The sequence below is a fragment of the Camelus ferus genome, chromosome 16 (genome assembly GCF_009834535.1).
Source record: "Camelus ferus isolate YT-003-E chromosome 16, BCGSAC_Cfer_1.0, whole genome shotgun sequence".
NCBI classification, from domain to species: domain Eukaryota; kingdom Metazoa; phylum Chordata; class Mammalia; order Artiodactyla; family Camelidae; genus Camelus; species Camelus ferus.
In genome coordinates this window covers 21,915,556-21,935,055 of record NC_045711.1, presented here as the reverse complement: position 1 = coordinate 21,935,055, position 19,500 = coordinate 21,915,556, and the positions used below count along the sequence as shown (strand labels likewise).

Sequence of the window (19,500 nt, the reverse complement as noted above, 5' to 3'; positions counted from 1 at the left end):
TCCCCGCTCCTTTCTGCGAGGGACCCGACCGTGCTCGGTGGACCCCCGCGCGCGGCGCGTTCCCGGAGCCCAGTCTAGCCCCACACGGCGCGCAAGACCCCCGCCCGGGGCGCGAAGCCGTGCCCTCAGTGAACAATACGCGCCCCGCCCTCCGCCCCGCCCCCGCGCGCTCATTGGACCATGCCGGACCGGGGCGGCCCGCGGGGGCGGGCGGCGGGCCCGGGCGCGCAGCGCTCCGGGCGCTGAAGAGGTGCGCGTGCGCGGGGCGGGCCTGCGCGGGGCGGGGGCGGTGCTTTGTGTGCTGCCGGCGGGGCGCGCGCGGCGGCGGCGGCGGCGGCGGCGGCGGCGGCTGTGGCGGTTCGGGGAGCGGTTTGCGGAGCGGCGGGAGCCGCGGTCGGGTCGGGGCGCGCGGCAGCATGGAGGAGCTGAGCAGCGTGGGCGAGCAGGTCTTCGCCGCGGAGTGCATCCTGAGCAAACGGCTCCGCAAGGTGCGTGCGGCCCGGCCCGCTCCCGCCCGCGCCCTCCCGCCCCGGCTCACGCGCCTCTTCTCTCCCTGCAGGGCAAGCTGGAGTACCTGGTCAAGTGGCGCGGCTGGTCCTCCAAGTGAGTCCCCAACAATGCGGCGCCCGCCTTTCCGCTCGCTCCACCTCAGCCCGGAGTGGGGCCGGCGTGGGGTCCATCGTCTGCGCCGTCTGGGGGCGTCCGCGGGCTGGGCGGGAAGTTTGCGGGGACTCTGCGGGCTCCTGGGGCTTGGCGGGGAGGGGGCGCCCAGCCTGCGCGGGGTGCTCTTTGTTTACAAGCCCGCGGGGCGCGGGGCTGGGCGGCTTCCCTGGAACCCCCTTGGGCGGGCCCAGCCCCGCTCCCGGGACCCGGGCTGCCTCTCCCCACGCCCTGCCGGCTCCCCTCCTGCGCCGAGCGCTCCTCCCGCGCCCATTTGTTGCATGCGCCCCCGCCCGCCTCAGCCCTCCCCGCAGGACGCGAGCCCCCCTCCTCTTGTTCGTATTTTCCCCGCTGTAACCTGAGCTTTCTATTGATGGATGTAGGGCTTTTTTTTTTTTTTTTTTAATGGGAGGGAGGGGACTTGGCATCCCGGAAGGGGCTCTGTTTACAGGCGTTAGCGCAGACCCAGTTCCCCTTTCTTTCCAGACCCCACATTTCTTTCTCCGGGCGCCCCGGCCCGTGTTCGCCTGGGCGCCAGCAACATGATTCTCAATATTTGGGCTGCGTTCCTGTGCCCCTCGGCCTCCCCGTCTCAGCATCCTGGACAAGCCTTCCCTTCCCTCCCTGGCTCCAGGCCAGGGTTTGGGGGCTTCCCTGTCTGCAACTTTCTATTCTGCTCGGATTTGTTTTCCTCCCTGGGAGACAGTGGAGTTCTCCTGAGACCGCGTGTTAATTGAAGGTTGAGGTGGTGGTTTCCCTTTGAATTTGAGGACAAGGTACTGGCTTCAAGAGCCGGGGTCTCCAGGAGCTTGTACTGGGTGTTGGCGGGACCTTTAGGGATTCTCCCCAGCACCCCAGGGCTGCTTAATGAAGTGGCTGGTCACTGGAGGGTACTTTAGGACACCGTGTTCTTTGCTTTTCCAGACACAACAGCTGGGAACCAGAGGAAAATATCCTGGACCCGAGGCTGCTCCTGGCATTCCAGAAGAAGTGAGAAAATTAACAGATCTGTGGGAGGGGGAGACCTTTGGGGGGACCCTGGCCTGTCACACAGTGGTACAGGGCTGTGCTGGCCCTCCAGGGGTCCTGGACTTGGGCTATGGTTTGAGTTTCCAGATGAGTCGTCCCCCAACCTTCCCTCGACTGGCCAGCACTGTGTCCAGACCTTGGGAGTCACTGAGTAAATGCTGCTTTTGGCCTTTGTGACAGCCAGGCTTGCAAAAATGGACTTTCTTCGTTCCTTGGTGAGAAGTTCTGGCTTCTCTTCTTGGTCTTTTCTGTCGACCAATGCACAGACAGCACTAATAAAAACCAGGATGGCAGGTTTGCCCTAAAAATGCAGACCTGGCCTCCCAGCCTTCCTCGTGGGTGCCATTGAGTAAAAGAAGGCTCAGAGAGGGAGCTGGGGCACATGGTAGAACGTTACGCCGATTGTGGTGTGTCTGTACCAAGAACAACACATTTCTTTTTCTCTGGACTGCAGAACAGCTGGTACCGAGTGAGCACCATGGGGGCCCCCTTGCAGTCTCAGGGGCTGAATTTACTTCTGTAATTCTAGATGTCATTTCTATTTATAGGTAGAAGACTTGGGTTAAGAGAGGCCTCCTTGAGATACTCGGGGGAAAGGGTGGTGAGGAGCAGGTGATGGCATGAGGGTCCAGGGAGTGCTGCTCCGGAGCACACTGGTGGGGGCAGGGGTGGGGATTGCCGCGTTGGCAGAGGCAGATAAATTAGGTGCTCAAAAGCTTTCCCAGATGGGGTCAGTCCAGCCAGCTGTTCTCTGGTAGCTCAAGCTGTGTCCACTTTTTTTTTTTCACTGTAGCAGGACATTTTGGGTCTTCTCAGAGTAGCCCTGACAGTGGAGAGGAAAATAGAGATAGATCTGGGGAGGGCGGCAAGAGGGGTGAGAAATGCAGCACGCATATGCTTGCCTCAGTACCTTTGAAAAAGCTTGTCGGAAGCCTCCTTGCTATTTAATTCATAACTTGGGTCCTGTAAGTCCTGGGTGGGAGCTGGTACCTTTTTCTCTAAGACAGTGTCCTGCCTGTTGAGAGAGCGTGTGTTCTTAACTTCACTTTTGGTTACAACACAGCAGATGAGAACTAGGGTTAGCAGATATCCGAGAGACTGATGCAGGAGTTAAAGAGAACTGTGGGGTGGTTGGTTTCAATCACAGGAGAGAGACGACTGGGAAAGGGGATGTTCTGCACTCCGGTCCACCCCAGAGATCCCCCTGGAAGCCAGGAGCTGGTGGTTATTTGCTTGGTGTGGGGATATGGCTTTTGAGTGTAAGGGGTGGTCCAGGCTCAGAGCACACGGTTACAGGTTAATGTGTCAGCAGAGACCTGCAAGTGCTCCTGTCCTCATGGGGAGGACAAGTTGGGGCTACTCTTGAGTATAAGCTCTGTCTGGTTGTTCTAATTGGATTCTTAACAAGATCACCTTACAGGCCCCACTGAGATAATGTTTGCCCATTTTAATTACCAGGAAACTACTCCAGGTAGAGCCTTTTCCTAGGGCAGGGGGTGGCGGGGAACCTGGAATACAGACTTTCAGGGCTGATGGGTGGAGGCAGCCCTCTTGGCTCCCGAGCCCAGGCCACCTTGGAGTCAGGCGCCACCAGTATTTCCATTAGAGCAGAGAGGGCTCAGAAAAAGGAAACTAGGAGAGAAATCTGAGCCGGGACACTGGCTCTGGGTAGACCACGCGCAGAACAGGACTGAAGCCCTTGGTTCTCCTGGTGCTCCGACAACTGCTGAGATTTTGTGTGGGCAGTGGAGAGCCGGAGGCTGGGGGCAGTGGTCCTCACCTCCCTGTTGCTGGACTTTCTTGTTTGGAGTGAGGGGGTGGACCATGAGACCACAAAGACTCCTAGTTGTGGCGTTGTAGCATTTGCACAAAACAGTCTCCCTGCAGAAAGTGGCCAGGACTAGCGCAGGGCTGTCTTAAGAGAAGTTGGAGAAAACTGGGAGCTGTTCCTTTCCCAGCTTTGCATGATTTTCTTTGACTTGTCTTTACCCAGATGTAAATGAGGTAGATGGTAATAAAAATAACACTGACCCATAATGCAGAGAGCTGGATCTGGACCTCTGTCCTGGATGTGTTCACTAATAGGATGTGTGTTTGCCGTGACACTAGTGATGAACTACCTGGGGGGGGCTCCAGTGCATCGGGAGGGAAGGTCTGTGACCCTGACTGGTGCTTGTCTTCAGGGAACATGAGAAGGAGGTGCAGAACCGGAAGAGAGGCAAGCGGCCCAGGGGCAGGCCGAGGAAGCACACGGTGATGTCCTCCTGTAGCCGGCACTCCAAGCTCAAGGTGGGTGGCTGCTGGTCCCGATTTGGCTGCTGACCTCCCAGCGCTGGCTCTGGACCGAGTGGAAGGCTGTGATGGGAGGCTTGTGGGCTTTGGGGAAGGAAGCCAGCTGGCACCTCTGCACAAGTCTTTCCCTTGCTCAGAAGACCCTGGCCTCTGCCTCCCTCTGGGCTGCGGCCCTGAGTCTCTGCCAGCAGGGGGCATCAGCTCCGCCTCCTGCCCTGTCCCTGCAATGGTGAAGCCCCTCCTGAGCTGGTTTCCTGGTCCTTTGATGTCCACTCTGCGTTCCTTTCTCCTAGCTAGCAGTGTCAGTCTGCACTGCTGCCTGCTGCTGTCCCACCCCCAGTGGCTTACAGGGAACCTAAAACAGGAAGCATGCACACAGTAGGAGCTCGTAGGTATGCCAAGTAGACACGACTGACAGGGCAGCCCACAGGCGCGTGCACGCCCGGGCTCCTTGGCACGGCCCCTCCCTCCTCCAGTCGCTCGGAGGCAGGGTGTGGAAGGGGTCCCAACCTTGGTCTCTGATGAGTCTGATTTCTCTCTCAAGGGTGCTGCCCTTCCAGGGGGCTGGGGAAACCCTGCCAGGAGTCTTATTGGCTAGGGTACACTAACCTCATTTTGCCTTCAAAATCTTCCTTTTGAGTGGGACTGCAGGAGTGAACAGAGAAGCGGCAGCGAGGCAGGGGGGCCCCAGACTCCCCAGGTCTGATTTCGTCATCCCCAGTTTGAGGCAGGCCAGCTTTGTAACCGGGAGCGGGTTTTGGCTCTGTCTCCCTAAAGTGCATCTTTTCCATGGGGACCTGAGAAACAGGAGGATGTGCTCACTTAGCATTGGGGGTGACGTGCAGAGGACGGGGAGGGCAGGGTTTTGTTTTCCTGTGCACTGGAAGGTTCCGAAGGGGTCAGCTTTGGAAGTGGGGAGGTTGAAGCAAGATACCCACGTGCTTTCGGCTGAGCTCTCACACGCACTGCTCACTCCATCCTGCCCTTCTGAGACACGAGAATTGTGCTGCTCTGAGTTTCCCTTTGCCAGGTGTCTGCCGAGGGCAGGGAGCTCTCCGTGTGCCCCTGGAAAGCCTGACGTCCGGGGTCGGCACGTGTGCGTTTCCCTCTGCTGCTCACTTTGCAGACCATCTGTTTTTCTTTGTTCTTTTCCACTTTTAACTGTATTTCGTGGAAACTTATAAGGTCCTTTCTGGAACAAGGCAGTGAGATTGCTCCCTCCTGACTGCTTTTCTGGTCTGGAAACCACAGGAGGTGCTGGCTCCAAAGTGTCCAGCGCCCCTGGGGACCAGGCTGTAGAAGTGACACCTTCTTCCCCTTTGTCATTGCAGGAACCTGATGCCCCCTCCAAATCGAAATCCAGCAGCTCCTCCTCTTCCTCCACGTCTTCCTCTTCTTCCTCAGACGAAGAGGATGACAGCGACTTAGATGCCAAGAGGGGCCCCCGAGGCCGCGAGACTCACCCAGTGCCTCAGAAGAAGGCCCAGATCCTGGTAGCCAAGCCCGAACTGAAGGACCCCATCCGGAAGAAGCGGGGCCGCAAGCCTCTGCCCCCAGAGCAGAAGGCGGCCCGGAGACCCATGAGCCTGGCCAAGGTGCTGAAGACAGCCCGGAAGGACCTGGGGGCGCCGGCCGGCAAGCTGCCCCCTCCGCTCAGCGCCCCTGTGGCCGGCCTGGCCGCCCTGAAGGCCCACGCCAAGGAGGCTTGTGGTGGCCCCAGCACCATGGCCACCCCGGAGAACCTGGCCAGCCTGATGAAGGGCATGGCCGGCAGCCCCAGCCGGGGTGGCATCAGCTGGCAGAGCTCCATCGTGCATTACATGAACCGGATGAGCCAGAGCCAGAGCCAGAGCCAGTCCCAGGCCGCCGGCAGACTAGCTCTCAGGGCCCCGGCCACTAGCAAGTGCAGCCTAGGGCTGGACCTCAAGGTGAGGACGCAGAAGGGGGAGCTGGGGGTGAGCCCCCCTGGAAGCAAAATCCCAAAGGCCCCCAGCAGTGGGGCGGTGGAGCAGAAAGTGGGGAGCTCAGGAGGGCCCCCACATGCTCACAGCGGCAGCAAGGTCCCCACGGGGTGCCTTGGCCCCCAGCCTGCACCCACCCAGGAGCTGAGCCTCCAGGTCTTGGACTTACAGAGCGTCAAGAACGGGACGCCAGGGGTGGGCATGGCTGCCCGCCATGCCACAGCCACCAAGGGTGTCCCTGCCACCAACCCAGCCACTGGGAAGGGCACTGGGGGTGGCCCCACTGCGGGGAGCGGGGCCAGCCTGCTCACCGACACCAGCAAGGGTGAGAAGCTAGCCTCCAGGGTGGCAGCCATGCCCACCCTTGCAGGCAAGAGGGACTGTGTCAAGGGCAACACAGCCTCCGGGCAAGAGGGCCACACGCCCTTGGGAGAAGCGCGCAAGGCAGCTGCGCTGTCCGAGGTGAGCACCGGCGAGGAGGACAGCAGCTCCGACTCGGACCCCGACTCGGCCTCGCTGCCCAGCGCCGGGCAGAACCTGTCGGTGTCCATCCAGACCAGCCAGGACTGGAAGCCCCCCCGCAGCCTCATCGAGCATGTCTTCGTCACTGACGTCACTGCCAACCTCATCACGGTCACGGTGAAGGAGTCCCCCACCAGCGTGGGCTTCTTCAACCTGAGACATTACTGACGCCGCCTGGCTGCGTGGGTCTCAGCTGCCACTCTCTGGCCTCTGGCTTTGCTTTGATATGTGGCCCACTCCCCTTTCCCTCTCCAGGGGCCAGTGGCCTCCCTCAAGGGCAGGCCTGGATGGGAACTCCCCCTGTGACTTTGGCCAGGGAGGTACCGTGGTGCCTTGCCGCCTTGCCGCCTGGCCTTGCCCTCATTCCTACCTCTGGGCCTTCTCTTTGCTCCCCACTAGCCTCAGGAAGTCTCGGCGGTCACCTGTGGCTCAGCGAAATGTTACTCAAGTGTGTCAGCTCACCACCCCCATCTCCCAGAGGCTCAGGTGTTAGAGCAGGGGGCTTCTCCTGGCCCAGCTTGGCTGTTCCCTGCCCAGTGGTGGGAGGAGACGGTGTATGGGGCTTTGCAGGGAGGTGTCAGGTCTGGGGAGCTGCTCAGGGTGTGGAAGATGGGGAGGGGGGAGCAGGGAAGTGGCTTTGCTTGTCTGAGCGGTGCCTGAGCTGGCATGGGCGAGGGCACCGTTCACCTCCCTGTCCCTGCCCCAATCCCAGACAGATAAGGGCTGAGGCTTTAATGGAGGAGGGAGGGGTGGAGCTGGTCCCAGAGCTGTTTCACATGAAGAGACTCCAAGGTTGGGGGAACATGAGACAGGTGTCAGTCCACTGCCCTCCATTCTGCCAGCCTGTGCAAGGACTGCCTTAGTCCTAATTGTGGCCCCACGTGCTGCCCCAGGCCGCCCGGGCAGTGGGCAGCTGTTGGAAGTAGGTCTCCTCTCCCACCATCCTCTGGCTTCCAGCTGCAGGGTGAGTACTGATCACAGCCCCACCCACGTCTGCCCAGCTGATGTCACCTCCTTCCCCTGACAATCCCCCCCATCTCTAGGGGGTTCAGTGTTATCCTCCCCTGCTGAGAAGCTGTATCCCTGTACCATTTGGGAAATGGGACAAAATCTGAGCAGCCCACCTGGCAGAGGACCCCCCAGGAAAGGCCAGAGCTGCCAGCCCGACTGCCTTCCTCCAGGTGACCGAGTCGGAGCTGCCTTGTTTGGTTCCTGACCAAGGTCAGAATGACCAGACATCTTGGGGCTGAGAGATGGGTGCATCAGTGAGTGGGGTCACTGGTCTTTGTGATGCCAAAAAGGAAGTTGGAAGTGGGGGGGGGGCTTTGTTTCTGCTTCGATTATCTGCTGGCATCAGCCAGCATATGTGGGGTCTCTTGTCCACATCGCCTTGAGTGCAGAGGAGAACCCAATGTACGGGGTGGACCTGCCAGACCTCCAGTTCCCCTGCTCCCTCACCCTCCACACCAAATAGGAAGAGATGGCTTTTGTTTAGCCAAATCAGTTTCAACAGTGTGCCTTTGGGGATGAACCCATGTCCACAACCTTGTTGAGGGGCGTCTAAATGCATCTCCCAAGTCTTGCACTAGGTAGCTGTGCTGGCTGCCGCAGGAACGGCGCCCAAGATCTGGGGGCCCTGGACAGCCAGGCTGAAGCTGGAAAGTTGGCAATGAAGCGGGGAATTGTCCCCTGCACTGCCCCAGCAGGGGATGGAGAGATGCCAGCTCACTGCACAGTCTGGAAGGAAGGGGTGGCAGCACACGGCCCTTGGCACCAGCTTCCCCTCCTGTCCCCACATGCCCCTGGGTGTGACTGAAGGGGCTCTTCTGGGCCGCCTTCCCCTCCAAGGAGCTCCTCATCTCCGTGTTTTGCTGCCTTAGGGGCTGCAGAGCCAGGCCAACAGTAGCTCTCCCATCCAAGCCGTCAGGGCGACCCTGCTCTGGGCTGGCCTGACAGCCCCAGCAGCCAGGTCTCCAAACCCCACTAGGTGCCTTTCTGTTTACCAGCTACTTCAATCCCAAAGTTTGAATCTGCAAACACCTTACTCCCAGCCACTTTGCCTTCCTGCTGTGTTGTGTGTTTCTCTTGGTGCTTGTGACTCCGAGTGGTTCGTGTTTAAAAGGGTGAGTGTGTGTGCGCACTTGTATGCAGGCGTGACAGCCTTCACTGAAGAACTGGACAGATGCTCAGAGTTGGTTGTCATGTTTACCAATAAATGAAGTAGTACTTTTTAATTTGCTGCTATGTGTCGGTGGGGGAGCTAGGCATTGGTCACACATCTGACTCGAGATTCGTTTCTTTATCCTGCAGGCTTTCCTGTGTGTACTGAACGGGCGTGTTAATCCTATCTTGTCTTTCTCTTTGCTTTTGTAATGCATAGGAAGAGGTGGCCAGTCTATCCTCTTTAGAAGATTTGGCATATTTTTATATATATTTTTTGGTACCAAAAAGAGTGTTCCTTGTTCTTGTTACACTCAAAATTCTGACATGACTAAGAGGGCGCTGGGCCTAAAGGTTTTGTCAGGGGAGAACTTTGGGGAGGACCAGAGCTCTGGACTGTTGCCAGTCACTGGCTTGATTTGTGTTTTTTAATTTAAAAAAAAGCCAAATCATTCATATATGCCGCTTCTAATTGCTTTAAACTATGGCTGGCTGGCTGCTTTTTTTAAAGAGAGAGAACAAAAGTGGATATGTTATTGCCCTGGGAGACTTAAGATCTTTGTTGAAACAGGACAGCAGCCCAGCCCCCATATTCAATCAGGACCAACCAGTTAAAAGAAATGCTTCCCCCAGGAAGCCCACAATGGTTGGGGGAAGAGGGTGGGAGGAGGGGAGAGGTAGTGCCTAGGTGAACAGATTTTTGCTCAAGTGCATCTAAAGGTTCTGTGAATTTTCTAGTATTTTTGTAAAACTAACACTAGCAATAGGTTGCAGGGTTTTTTAGACTGATGTTAATTTATTTTACAGTGGTGTCAGAGAATTTCCGTCTCAACTTTTTGTTAACTCTTGGTATATCAATAAATTCTTTTCTTAACTTTGGGCCTGGTATATGTCATGAGTGATGCCTGGAAACAAAACAGTCTCTTCACTTTCCCATTCTTGAGGCAAAATACTTATCTGGACTGGACTGAATCTTGGGGTGAAAAAATTACAGGCTTTGGGAAAGGCTTAGCCACTTAACTGGGTGCAAAAAAAAAAAATTTTTTTCTAAGCAAAGGGGTGGGATTGATTTTAAGAGTCCCCACACCAGTGTTTCCCAGAGAGGGTGATTTGTCACCAAAGGGGACATTTGTCGATGTCTGGAGACAATTTTGGTTTGTCACAACTCGGGGGCAGGGGAGAGTGGTGTTGCTAGTGGCATCTAGTGAGTGGGGGCAGGGATGCTGCAATACATCATAAACGCGCTTTGAGACATCTGCCAGAAACTGATCCCTTCAGATTAAAACAAACCAAAATTCACACACACACCCAGTGTCCAATGATACAACTGCTGGAAAGCTACTGAACCCCTTGAGTCCACCACATGTGGTAACACTTTAAAAGGACACGGCCATAAAATTCCAGTGGAGGTGCCACGAAGCGCAAGAAGCTTTGAGTCAGCGATACTACTACGACTCTAACCCATGGCTCATAATAGAGCGACAATTTGCTTACTAGATACCTTCCCTGGTCCTTTAAGGTTTGCATTACCCTCAGCACGAATTTATTCATAAATTTCAGCCTACAGGGAGAATGAAGCTCCCTCTGAAGTGAGGAGAAGCTGGGCCTGGAGGTTGGCTGCCACTGGTTAAAGGGCCAGTTGGGGCGCAGGCCTGAATGTTTTAGTTCAGGAGATTCCCAACAATTAGAAATGCCTCCTCTGGCTCTGCCAGGCTCCAGGAAAGGCCTGCGAATTTGCAATCAGACTCCTTGCCGGGACGGCTGCTGGTGTGTTTTCTTTTGTTGTGCCTTCAGAGGCTGGAGCTGTTTTGTTCTGGAGAAGGTGGTCAGGAACCCCAGCCTTCCCGTCCTCCCACTTCTGAGAGCTGAAGAAGGGCTGGGGATGGCCAGGAAGGAGCAGACTGGAGACGCAGGAGCCCGCTCCGTCCCCGGTGGCCAGCCCTCTTCTACAGAGCACCCGCCAGATGGGTGCTGGGGGCCCTGACCCACACTGGCCTTTGTTAGTTTCTGCGCTACTGATCTGATCGCCTAATCCACCGCCTTCCCTGAAGAATGAGCTGGGCTGCCAAAGGGCCCGAACCGGCCCGAGGGCCAGGCCCGCGGACTCCCCGGGGCGGGCTCAGCCCCGCGCCGTCCCATCCAGCCCGAGGGATCCTGACGCGGTGGTTGCCGCCAGGCTGCGAGGATGTGAATCCGGCCGGCTGGACACCTCCTTCCTCCCTTCCACCTTGCGGCTGGAAGGCCTGGCCGCAGGGAGGGTGCAGAGGGGCGCCCACAATGGCCCACTCTAGCGTACTTTCGGCTGGGGGAGATGAGGAGTTCCATGCTCCTTCAGGACACTGAAAGGCACCGCCGCCTGGGAGGGGTTGGGCTTCAAGGAGAAAGGCTGAGACCATCGCCTCTAGAGGGCGCGCGCGACCCGCGAAGTTCAGGCCACTGGCGCTTTGGACGCGCCGGGAACATTCCCCACCGGGGCTCCGAGCTGCCCTGAGGAACCGAATTGCACGACCTACACCCCGAGAGCGCTCTGAGATGCCCCCAGCACCCCCTATTTCCGAAGTCAAGAAGGAAGCCCCGGCCCCAGGCCACAGCCTCTTACCTCGTGTCCAGGCCCGCCAAGCACTGAGCTGCTCCCATCTCGAATTCCAGCCGGGTTCCAGGCCCCTTCTGGTCCTGGGGGACTTTGGGGTGAGAAGAGGAAACCAGAAAATGAGTCCCCAGAGTTCTAGGACAGGCTTGTTCGCCGTCGGGCCTCTTGTTCACAGCAGGGGCCTCCCCTAGGATCCCTGCGCTGTAAGCATCAAAGGGACAAAAAAAAAAAAAAAATCGATCCGATTCGACTCTCTCCGAAGAGCCATAAAGACTCCAGTTCAGCCAGTGTGTGCTGAGCCAGGCTCCGCGCTGGTGGCAGCCTCCCCAACCAGCCCTGCCTTCAAGACGCGGAGAAACAGCCCCGGCCAGAGGCACGCAGGCCAAAGCCTCCATACCTGGTCGCTTTCCCAGAGAATCCACCCGGGGAACTGAAACCCTCAGAAGAAACACCTGGTCAGAACTGAGGCTGGTCGTGGTCCGCCAACCGGGGAAAGGGGGCAAAGCTGGCGGCCTCCCATCTTCCTCTCTCCATAAGCGAGAGTCCACTCCCTGACCAGACACTCAGGAAACCCTTGAGGCAGGGAGTCCCGCCGCTCCACCGCAGTCACAGTTTGGAGGCTGGCCACCTGGCCTCTTCGCAGGGGTACCCCACTCCGCTCCCCACCATCTGACTGCCCACCTGCCTGGCCCCTCACTTCCGAAGGGTGACCCACTGTGTCCCAAGCCCAGGCACCAGGCTGCTCCTTCCCTCCCGGGACCTCACACAGGTCACAGACTCAGGGAAGGAGGCTGGGAGAGCTCCAACAAATGCGGGGTCACTGACTCAGTGGCCAAGGGCAGGAGATGCACGGGCCAGTGTTTGCCGATGCCCCTCTCTTCCGGCTGTGCCAGTGCGCCTAGATCCGCGCTCTTCTGCGGGGCAACGTCTGCTGGGCACATAGGGGTGGAACTGAGCTCAGGGCGGTGGCCTCTTTGGGGTCCCCAGGGTGGCTCTCTGGTGCTGGCTTCACGACCCCGCCCCACTGCTGCAAAGCCTGCGGCCAGGAAAATCTGAGAAGCCCCCACCCGACCCTGCGCTCTGCTCTCCCCGGAATGTGCCTAGCCCAGCACTGGAGGTGCTGCCCCCAAGAAGACCGGGGACAGAGAGGCCGTGGGCGGGGGAGGGGGGCGCGGGGCTTCGGCGCGGCGGCTTCGGGTTCACTAATCACATCAGCGAGCTCTGCGCCGGCGGAGCAGCCAGTTGCCTAGCAATACCCGCGAACTCAATTCTTCAATCAATAGGCGCGAGGCGCTGCATTTCGGGGAGCGCTGGCGAGGCTAGGTGGGTCTGGGGGGCGGGTCCCATAACAGCACTAGGGAGCAGGCAGGGAACTCCTGGGGAGCGCGGCAGGGAGGCTCCGGGAGTCCAGGACCGGGACATCAGGCCTGGAGGTGGGGTGCGCTGGCGGGGAGTCGGGCCAGAAGAAAGGGGAACCCAGAGGTCGCACCCAACCTCGCGGAGTCCCCGAGTTCTGCCCAGACTCCAGAGAAGTGCAGTCGGTAGGTGAGGAAAACCACAACCTTCCCTTGGGAGGTTAGGGAGGGTCACACTCTGCTCCCTCCCAAGACTACTCCCTTACCCCTGCCGGGTTTGAGTACCCCTAGTTGGGGAAGGGCCTACTGGGATTGTAATCGTCCCAGGACCAGCGGATCAGAGAAGCGGATGGGATGGGTAATGAGCAAGCCACCTCTCCTCCCAGGGCACCTCTTCCCTCTTCTCCAGGGGCGGGGGGAGGGGAAAATAAAACCCAAGACACGTCTCTATTTACAAAGTATATATTTAACACATAAAAAGCAGTATTGGATACAGACATTCACAACCGCAGAAGATAGGTACCGAAGCTTCACTCTTGAGCTGAGGCGGAGATCGATTCGAGATTTGTACAAATCTTAGAATTAAATAAACCCAACACACGCACATTCCGCGCGGTTGCAGACTCCCAGCCACGAGTCCCCAGCCCTGCCCACCCACCCCCAGGTCAACGTCGCAAGAGCGAGCGAAGGAGACACGCACACGGCCACGGACAGACGGCAGGACAGAGGGGCGGTGGGGCAGAACCAGGCTGACCCGGGAAGGTCGGAGGAAAGGGTCATAGTCAGCCCTGAGGTAGGGAGAGGGGGCGAAGGGAGGGAGGGAAGGCGGCAGCCAGGTAAAGACACGTGTCCCGGAGTTACTGTAACAGACATGTTCCTTCAATGAAGTTTCATCTGAAAATAGCGTCGATATTTAAATAGATACACTCGGGCAACGGCGCTTCTTTATACAAAGTCTAAAATACCAGTTTTACAAACGTGAGCAGATAAAAATCCATCCCCATTCCAGGGGCTTCTCTTCATAGGCGCAATTTGATTTTTATTTTTAAACCTTGTAGTACACCGTCTTCCTCTCTTTTAGCGCCTCATTTCAAAGGCAAGAAAGTCTGGAGGAGAGAGAGGCTGAGAAGCGGGAGGTGGGAATAGGGGGAGTGCGGAGAACCAGGCTGGGGCTCCCGCCCTGTACCCCTCCCCCCCGCCCCCGCACTGAGAAGCTCCCCCCAAGCCCCGGCTCTCCGCCTCTCACCCCAAGTCTGTGCTTCCTCCCAGCGCTCAGGGCCCCCACGCCCCTCCCTCAATAAGCAATGGGAAGTTAGATCTTCGCTGGCCCTTTAAGGTTGGGGGAGGACAGGAGGATCAGTCCTCTAAGGGACGGGGTTTGAGGGGGGACAGATTTGTGCTTTTGAGTCAAAAGAGGGGCTCGTGTTCAGCGTCCTTGGAGCGCAGCGTGATCACGAGTCTGCCGGGGCGGGGGTGTCCAGGGACCCGCCGCCGCGCAAGGCCTCCCCAGCCGCGCCGGCCGTCTCTTCTCCAACTCCCTCTCCTCCCTCCCCCTCTGGCGGAGTTTGAATGTCGAGTTCAAATAGAGAACACTCCGCGAATCGAAAAGGCCTATAAATTATAGCTTTTGCTTTTAAGAAGGGAGAAAAAAAAAAGAAAAAAGAAAAAGTTCTGATGCGCACTCTTGGATAGAAACCTCGCCTTGCCCCTCCTTCCCCTAACCCCGCTAAAGCCGCCGGGATGCGAGTCCTGCCCTGCTCCGAGCCCCGAGCCCAGACCCTCCACTGCACTCCTAGCCAGGCAATGGCCAGGGCCTGGGTGCGAAGCCCCCACTCCCGGCCGGGCCTCCCTCCGGGTCCCCCAGGGTGGGCCTGTCTGGCCATGCGTCCGCTGCAGAGCTGACGCCCGCCCTCCCCGAGAGAGGGAGGCAGGCTAGTCCAACTCTTCCTGGGAGGTGGGGGCCACCGTCTCTTCTGGAGAAGCTAGAGGACGCGAAAAGGAAAAGTCTACCCCAAACACTTTTCTTGTAAAACAACAACTGTCTCGAACTCTGGGCACTGACATGCAATCCTCCCAATTTATCCTGGCATTTCGGGAATGTAAACAGATCCGCTGGATTTCTTTTCTTTCTGTGGAGTAAGGAATCGAGGGAACTGGGAGACTTTGTCCACATGACATACACACGATCAGATCTGCGTGCACAACACACACATCTCCCGTAAAGTGCATTTCCCGGTGTGGTCCTGGGGTAAATCTACTGCTCCCCACCCACCCGCAACTTTTTACCTTCAACCTCACACACAAAAAAGTTATTCAAGTTAATACTTTGTTTTCCCCCAACAGATTTCTTAATCTAAAAAAAAAAGAAAAGAAAAGAAAAGAAAAACAGACTGACCCCACCTCCTTTCTTTCTGATTGGGGAGCCAACCTTTTGTTGGCCTGGCCAACCAATAGGAAGAGAGAAAAAATCCGGGTCCTGCCTTGGTTTCAGGGGTCTGCCCTGGGCTGGAGGAAAAGGAAGGAGGGGTGAGGTGGGCAGCTGAGTCCCTCCAGGCACCCTCCCAGGCCCAATACCCAGGTCCCCATCCTCCCTAGTGCCCTGGGTGGCTGTCCAGCCCCTCCTGCCCCAACTTAGCCTGTCTCCCCCAACTAAACCACACTGAGTCTCTCTCTCCTTGTTTAAATAAAACAACTTCAAGAGTTGAAATATATATATTTAGATTTTTTTCTTAAATAACATATTTACATCTAATAGAAAATATAACTCTAGAGATAATCTTTCCAACCAAAACTGAGGGGGAGGAATGAAAGGAGCGGGGGTGTGTGAAGTCAGGGACGGGACAGGACCAGCCAGAAGGCCACCTCCCTCCCAGAAATAAAAAGCATTATACCAAGTTTGCACTCTCACTCTCTCTCCTGCTCTCTTGTCCTGGGATCACCCACCCAGCAATTCATCTTTTCTCTTTAAAAAAGCCTTGGTCCGTGTTACTTTCCTTAATGGTGACGGTCAAAAAGTTTGAGGTCACGTCGGTGACCACCACCTTCTCCAGGTTGGTCAGAGAGGGGCTCCAGGATTCTTCCTCTGGGTCCCCCAGGATTCTGGCCACTGGGATCCTGGCGATGAGGGAGGGCCTTCCCCCTTGAGCCCCCATGTCCCGATACAAACCCCCCACAGAGCTGGGGGTGCCTGAGCCATGCCGGACCCGGGGGCCACCAGGGTCCAGGGTGCCCTGGCCTTTGGCCTCCAGGAAGGCGGCCCTGTGCTTTATGACCCTGGCCGGAAAGGTGTCCACAGCCAGTTTGCCCGTGGCCTCGACTGGGCTGGGGCTGGCCACACCACACTGGGCCAGGTCTGAGTCCTGCCTTCGAGCCAGCTGGATCACACTGTGGCCAGCTGGGAACTTTCCTGCCCCGGAAGCAGCGTCGTCCAGCTTCCTGCCCTTGAGGTAATCTCCGAGGCCATCACTGGGTTCTCCCAAGGGCCTCTGTGAGGGGTCCAGGAGCTCCTTCCGGGGCTTGGGACCTCGCTTCTTGGAGCTGTCACCCGGCGAGCTGGGTTTGTCCTCTGCGCGGCCTGAGCCCCGCTCGCGCTCCCGCTCTCGTTCCCTCTCCCTCTCGCGCTCCCGATCCCGCTCACGGTCCTGAGGGGGCTCCACTCGGCAGGTGCTGCTGGTGCTGCTGCTGCTCCCTGGCGGGGACAGACCCATGTTCCGCAGGCCCTCACGGGCCCGGGAAGTAGAGGCCAGTTCCTGGGGCGAGCGGCCAGGGTAGGGGATCCGGATGCCTCGAGCCGAGTCACTTCGGAACTCATAAGTTTTGGCCTTGGCCTTGGCCTGGGCCTGCAAGAAGAGAAGGCATTGTCAAGAGCAAAGCAGGGCCCTGTTCACCCCTCCCCCCAGAGCCCCTCTTCCAGCCCCAGCCTTCCTGCTTTACTCTCTGATAGCTTAGAATTTCTGTAAAGGTGGGGATGAACCTTAGGGGTAGCAGTCTGGAGGAAAGCGCAGAGCGTTTGTCTGGAAGCAGGCATTTGCACCAGGCACAATTCTTGTATTCGATTATATGTCTATTTGAGATGGCTGGGGTGGGGGTTGGGTCCAATAAAGGAATTTTAGTGTGGCTAAGCTCCTCCCCCCAGGACAGCCCTTGGCAGTGCTACTGACCAGGTGACAGCCTGTCTGGAGACTCCCTCCTAGATTACGAATAGAACACCCCACTGGGTCACAAGCCCTCAGGGACCCACTTCCCACAAACTGACACAACAGCACTGCTGCCCACCATTGGACACTGCCATCCTACCTTGAGCAAGAAAGTTTTGGGTTTGGGTCCTCGCTTTTTGGGGCCATAGAGCTCCATCTCTCGTTCCCTGCAGAAAGGGAGGAGGGAGAAGGGTGTGTGAGTAAAGAAACCAAGTGGAACTCTAGTTCAGGCTGGGCAGGAGCCTCCCTTCGTGTTCCTAAGTGAGAAACTGAAGCTTAGAAGGGCCTGTACCTTTCCTCAAAGGCTGCGAGCAGGCGAGCATCCAGGATGTTTTCTTCGGGTTCCCATGTGCTGTACCTAAAGGGAATCAAGAAGTGGGCGTCAGTCCCGGGAGCAGGGAAAGAGCAGTGGGTGTGTGTGTATGTCTGTAACTTTTCTTGTTGCATTGTATTGTATTTCAATGTAAAGGGAAAAAAGAGGAAGAAAGAAAGCTCCCAAATAACAGCCTGGGGTTGAGAACTGCTTAGAACCTACTTACTTCTGCGACCAGCCCTTCCATTTCACGAGGTATTCCATGCGTCCCTGCGGATGCAAAAAGGAAAATGTGTGTGTGCACGGGGAGAAATGCATGACGAGGACACGAGAAATACATGCAAAAAATGCATGCACCGAATGAATGCGCGAAATCCCACCGCGAAAGGCACGCGCCCGCTGCATCACCCCCTGCACGAAACGCTGCACAAAGTGCATGCACCGGCATTCATTACCCCCCACCCCGCCCCCCACCCATGCAATCTGTGCATCGCTGCAAGTCTAAGGAAAGCGCTTGGGCTCAGAGCCGCCGCCACGGCCGCGGCCGCTTCTGGGACCTGGGGGAAGGGAAGCTGGGCTGCAGCAGGGGGAGGGAACCCGGGCCGGGAGGGGAGAGCTCGGCCCAAGGCCCGGGGGCACCTACTTTCCGTATGCGCCGCTTCAGGAGGGCTTCGGCCGCGAACACCCGCTCCCCCACCGCTGAAAGCTCCATGTTGACTCGCCGCTTCCCCCCTTGGCCGCTTCCAGGAGCAGAAAAGCAGCAGCCAGCGCACGACAGACCATAATACTCTCCCGCTGACGTCAGTTCTCCTCCCCCCTCCCGCGCGCTCGCTCCCTCCCCGCCCCCTCCCGCACTCAGCTCCCTCCTCCCCGCCCGCCCCGAGCTTCCTCCCGCCCCACGTGTTGCTAACGACGTTGCTAAAGCCGAGCGGCCAGGGCCTGCTCTCCCGTGCGCTGATTGGGCAAGCTCCGGGCCACGCCCCTCTCGCTTTCTCCCCCGCGTTGCTACGTGACCCGCGTTCCAATCGCCAGGGGGCGGAGTCCAAGGCGACTCCAGAGACTGAAAGCGGGGGGGGGGGGCGCCGCCGGAAGTGACGTAGCGCTGGAGGGCGGGCTCCGCTGCTGTCAGTCTGTGGGGCTGGCAGGGGGGCCTTCCACCCTCTGTACCCACCAGGGCCCCCTCCCCCGCCGCCAAGTTGTCCCTCCGGTGCTCAGCGTCCCTCACAGCTCTCGCTGGGAACCCTGCGGCGGTGTCAGCCAGGCCCCTCCCCCTCGGCGACCCCGGCCAGCCCCACCCCCACATCCCGGACTCGCGCCCTCCCCTCCCCCTGCCGCCGCCCGCGCCGCACAATGCACAATGCACAGGTGCTGGGGCACCGCGGGCCGCACCCGAACCCCAAGAGCCGGCTACGCGCCCCTCGCCTGATCTCCCTCTCGGCCCCCTCCCCCCGAGCCGCAAGGCAGACCCTCGGTCTCCATGGCAACGGCCTCCCCCGCCGCCGCCAGCCCCTTCCCGCTAACAAATCAATGTGCCTGTGTCTCCTCCTGTCGCGCAACCCTGTCCTCGGCCACCCTCCGAGCCCTGCGAGTCAGGCGGGGCACCAGCGCTCGCCCCCAGCTCAGAACCCGAATGCAGACCCAGCGGAGGCCCGCTGTTGCCGCCCGAGTCTTCCCACACCCCGTGATCCGGTGGGGGATGTCGCGCACCTTCTTCCTGCTCCCGGACCCGTCCCCGACTCCCTCAGCCACCTGCCCCTGCCGCCAGCCCGCGCTGCTCATCCTCACCAGGCCTTGGCCCCAGCATCGCTAGCCGCCCCCTGCACCACACCTGGGTGTGTTGGGGGAGGGCGTGGACGACTACCAAAGCAGAGCCTGGAGCTTGGCTGGGGTTGGGGCGCACAACTAGGGGAGCGTCCCCCTTCCCCCGGACCGGGGCGACCAGCCTGGCCTGCGCCGCGCACTTCTTGTCCACGGCTCTTCCCGACGTGCGTGGCAGACCCTTGGCGAGAAAACCAGGGGAGCGTCGCAGGATCCAGTGCAGGCTGAGGGAAAGGGGCTCACGGGCGAAGTAGCGGGGTCCAGGAAAGGGCGAGGGCCGGGCCCCGGATGCCTCGCGTGCTCACACACGCACACACATGCTCCTGATCAACTCGCGGTGACCTGTGGCTGGGCAGCGGCGGGGACAGCAGCCCAAGTCCCGGCCCAGCAATCCCCGACCCTTTTATCTTACCGCCCAGGCTGCAAGTAACTGCACCTATACCTTGAAACCCACGATTTAGTTAAAACATGGGTGATAAACTTGGCTGGAAGCAGTTTCCCTTGGCGAGGGATGGGGTGGGAGAAAGAGAGAAAAAAGAACAAGAGAGAGAAGAAAAGTAGAGCCAAGGAGTCTGACTCGAAAGGGCAAGAAGCCCAGAGCGGA

General features: G+C 58.6%; 2 protein-coding genes across 2 annotated transcripts; one reads left to right on the top strand and one right to left on the bottom strand.

Annotated features, from left to right (window-relative positions):
* The first annotated feature begins 288 nt into the window (after positions 1–288).
* On the top strand, positions 289–9,498 carry CBX2 (chromobox 2). Its single transcript, XM_032456687.1, has 5 exons — positions 289–488; positions 560–603; positions 1,585–1,650; positions 3,873–3,978; positions 5,313–9,498. The coding sequence occupies exons 1-5, from the start codon at positions 417–419 to the stop codon at positions 6,630–6,632; spliced, it is 1,608 nt and encodes a 535-aa protein (XP_032312578.1). The 5' UTR covers positions 289–416; the 3' UTR covers positions 6,633–9,498.
* A 5,768-nt stretch (positions 9,499–15,266) lies between these two features.
* Positions 15,267–17,880, bottom strand: CBX8 (chromobox 8). Its single transcript, XM_032456688.1, has 5 exons — positions 17,722–17,880; positions 17,305–17,348; positions 17,058–17,123; positions 16,866–16,932; positions 15,267–16,408 (listed from the first exon to the last, which is right to left on the bottom strand). The coding sequence occupies exons 1-5, from the start codon at positions 17,788–17,790 to the stop codon at positions 15,521–15,523; spliced, it is 1,134 nt and encodes a 377-aa protein (XP_032312579.1). The 5' UTR covers positions 17,791–17,880; the 3' UTR covers positions 15,267–15,520.
* Positions 17,881–19,500: the final 1,620 nt, after the last annotated feature.

Excerpts from the sequence above, each read along its gene's own strand:
- CBX8 (XM_032456688.1), bottom strand. The coding sequence starts at position 17,790 with ATGGAGCTTTCAGCGGTGGGGGAGCGGGTGTTCGCGGCCGAAGCCCTC. Across the intron at positions 17,124-17,304 it reads TGGAAGGGCTGGTCGCAGAA|GTACAGCACATGGGAACCCG; the intron begins GTAAGTAGGTTC and ends GATTCCCTTTAG. Across the intron at positions 16,933-17,057 it reads CTCGCAGCCTTTGAGGAAAG|GGAACGAGAGATGGAGCTCT; the intron begins GTACAGGCCCTT and ends CCCTTTCTGCAG.
- CBX2 (XM_032456687.1), top strand. The coding sequence starts at position 417 with ATGGAGGAGCTGAGCAGCGTGGGCGAGCAGGTCTTCGCCGCGGAGTGC. Across the intron at positions 489-559 it reads TGAGCAAACGGCTCCGCAAG|GGCAAGCTGGAGTACCTGGT; the intron begins GTGCGTGCGGCC and ends CTCTCCCTGCAG. Across the intron at positions 3,979-5,312 it reads GCCGGCACTCCAAGCTCAAG|GAACCTGATGCCCCCTCCAA; the intron begins GTGGGTGGCTGC and ends TTGTCATTGCAG.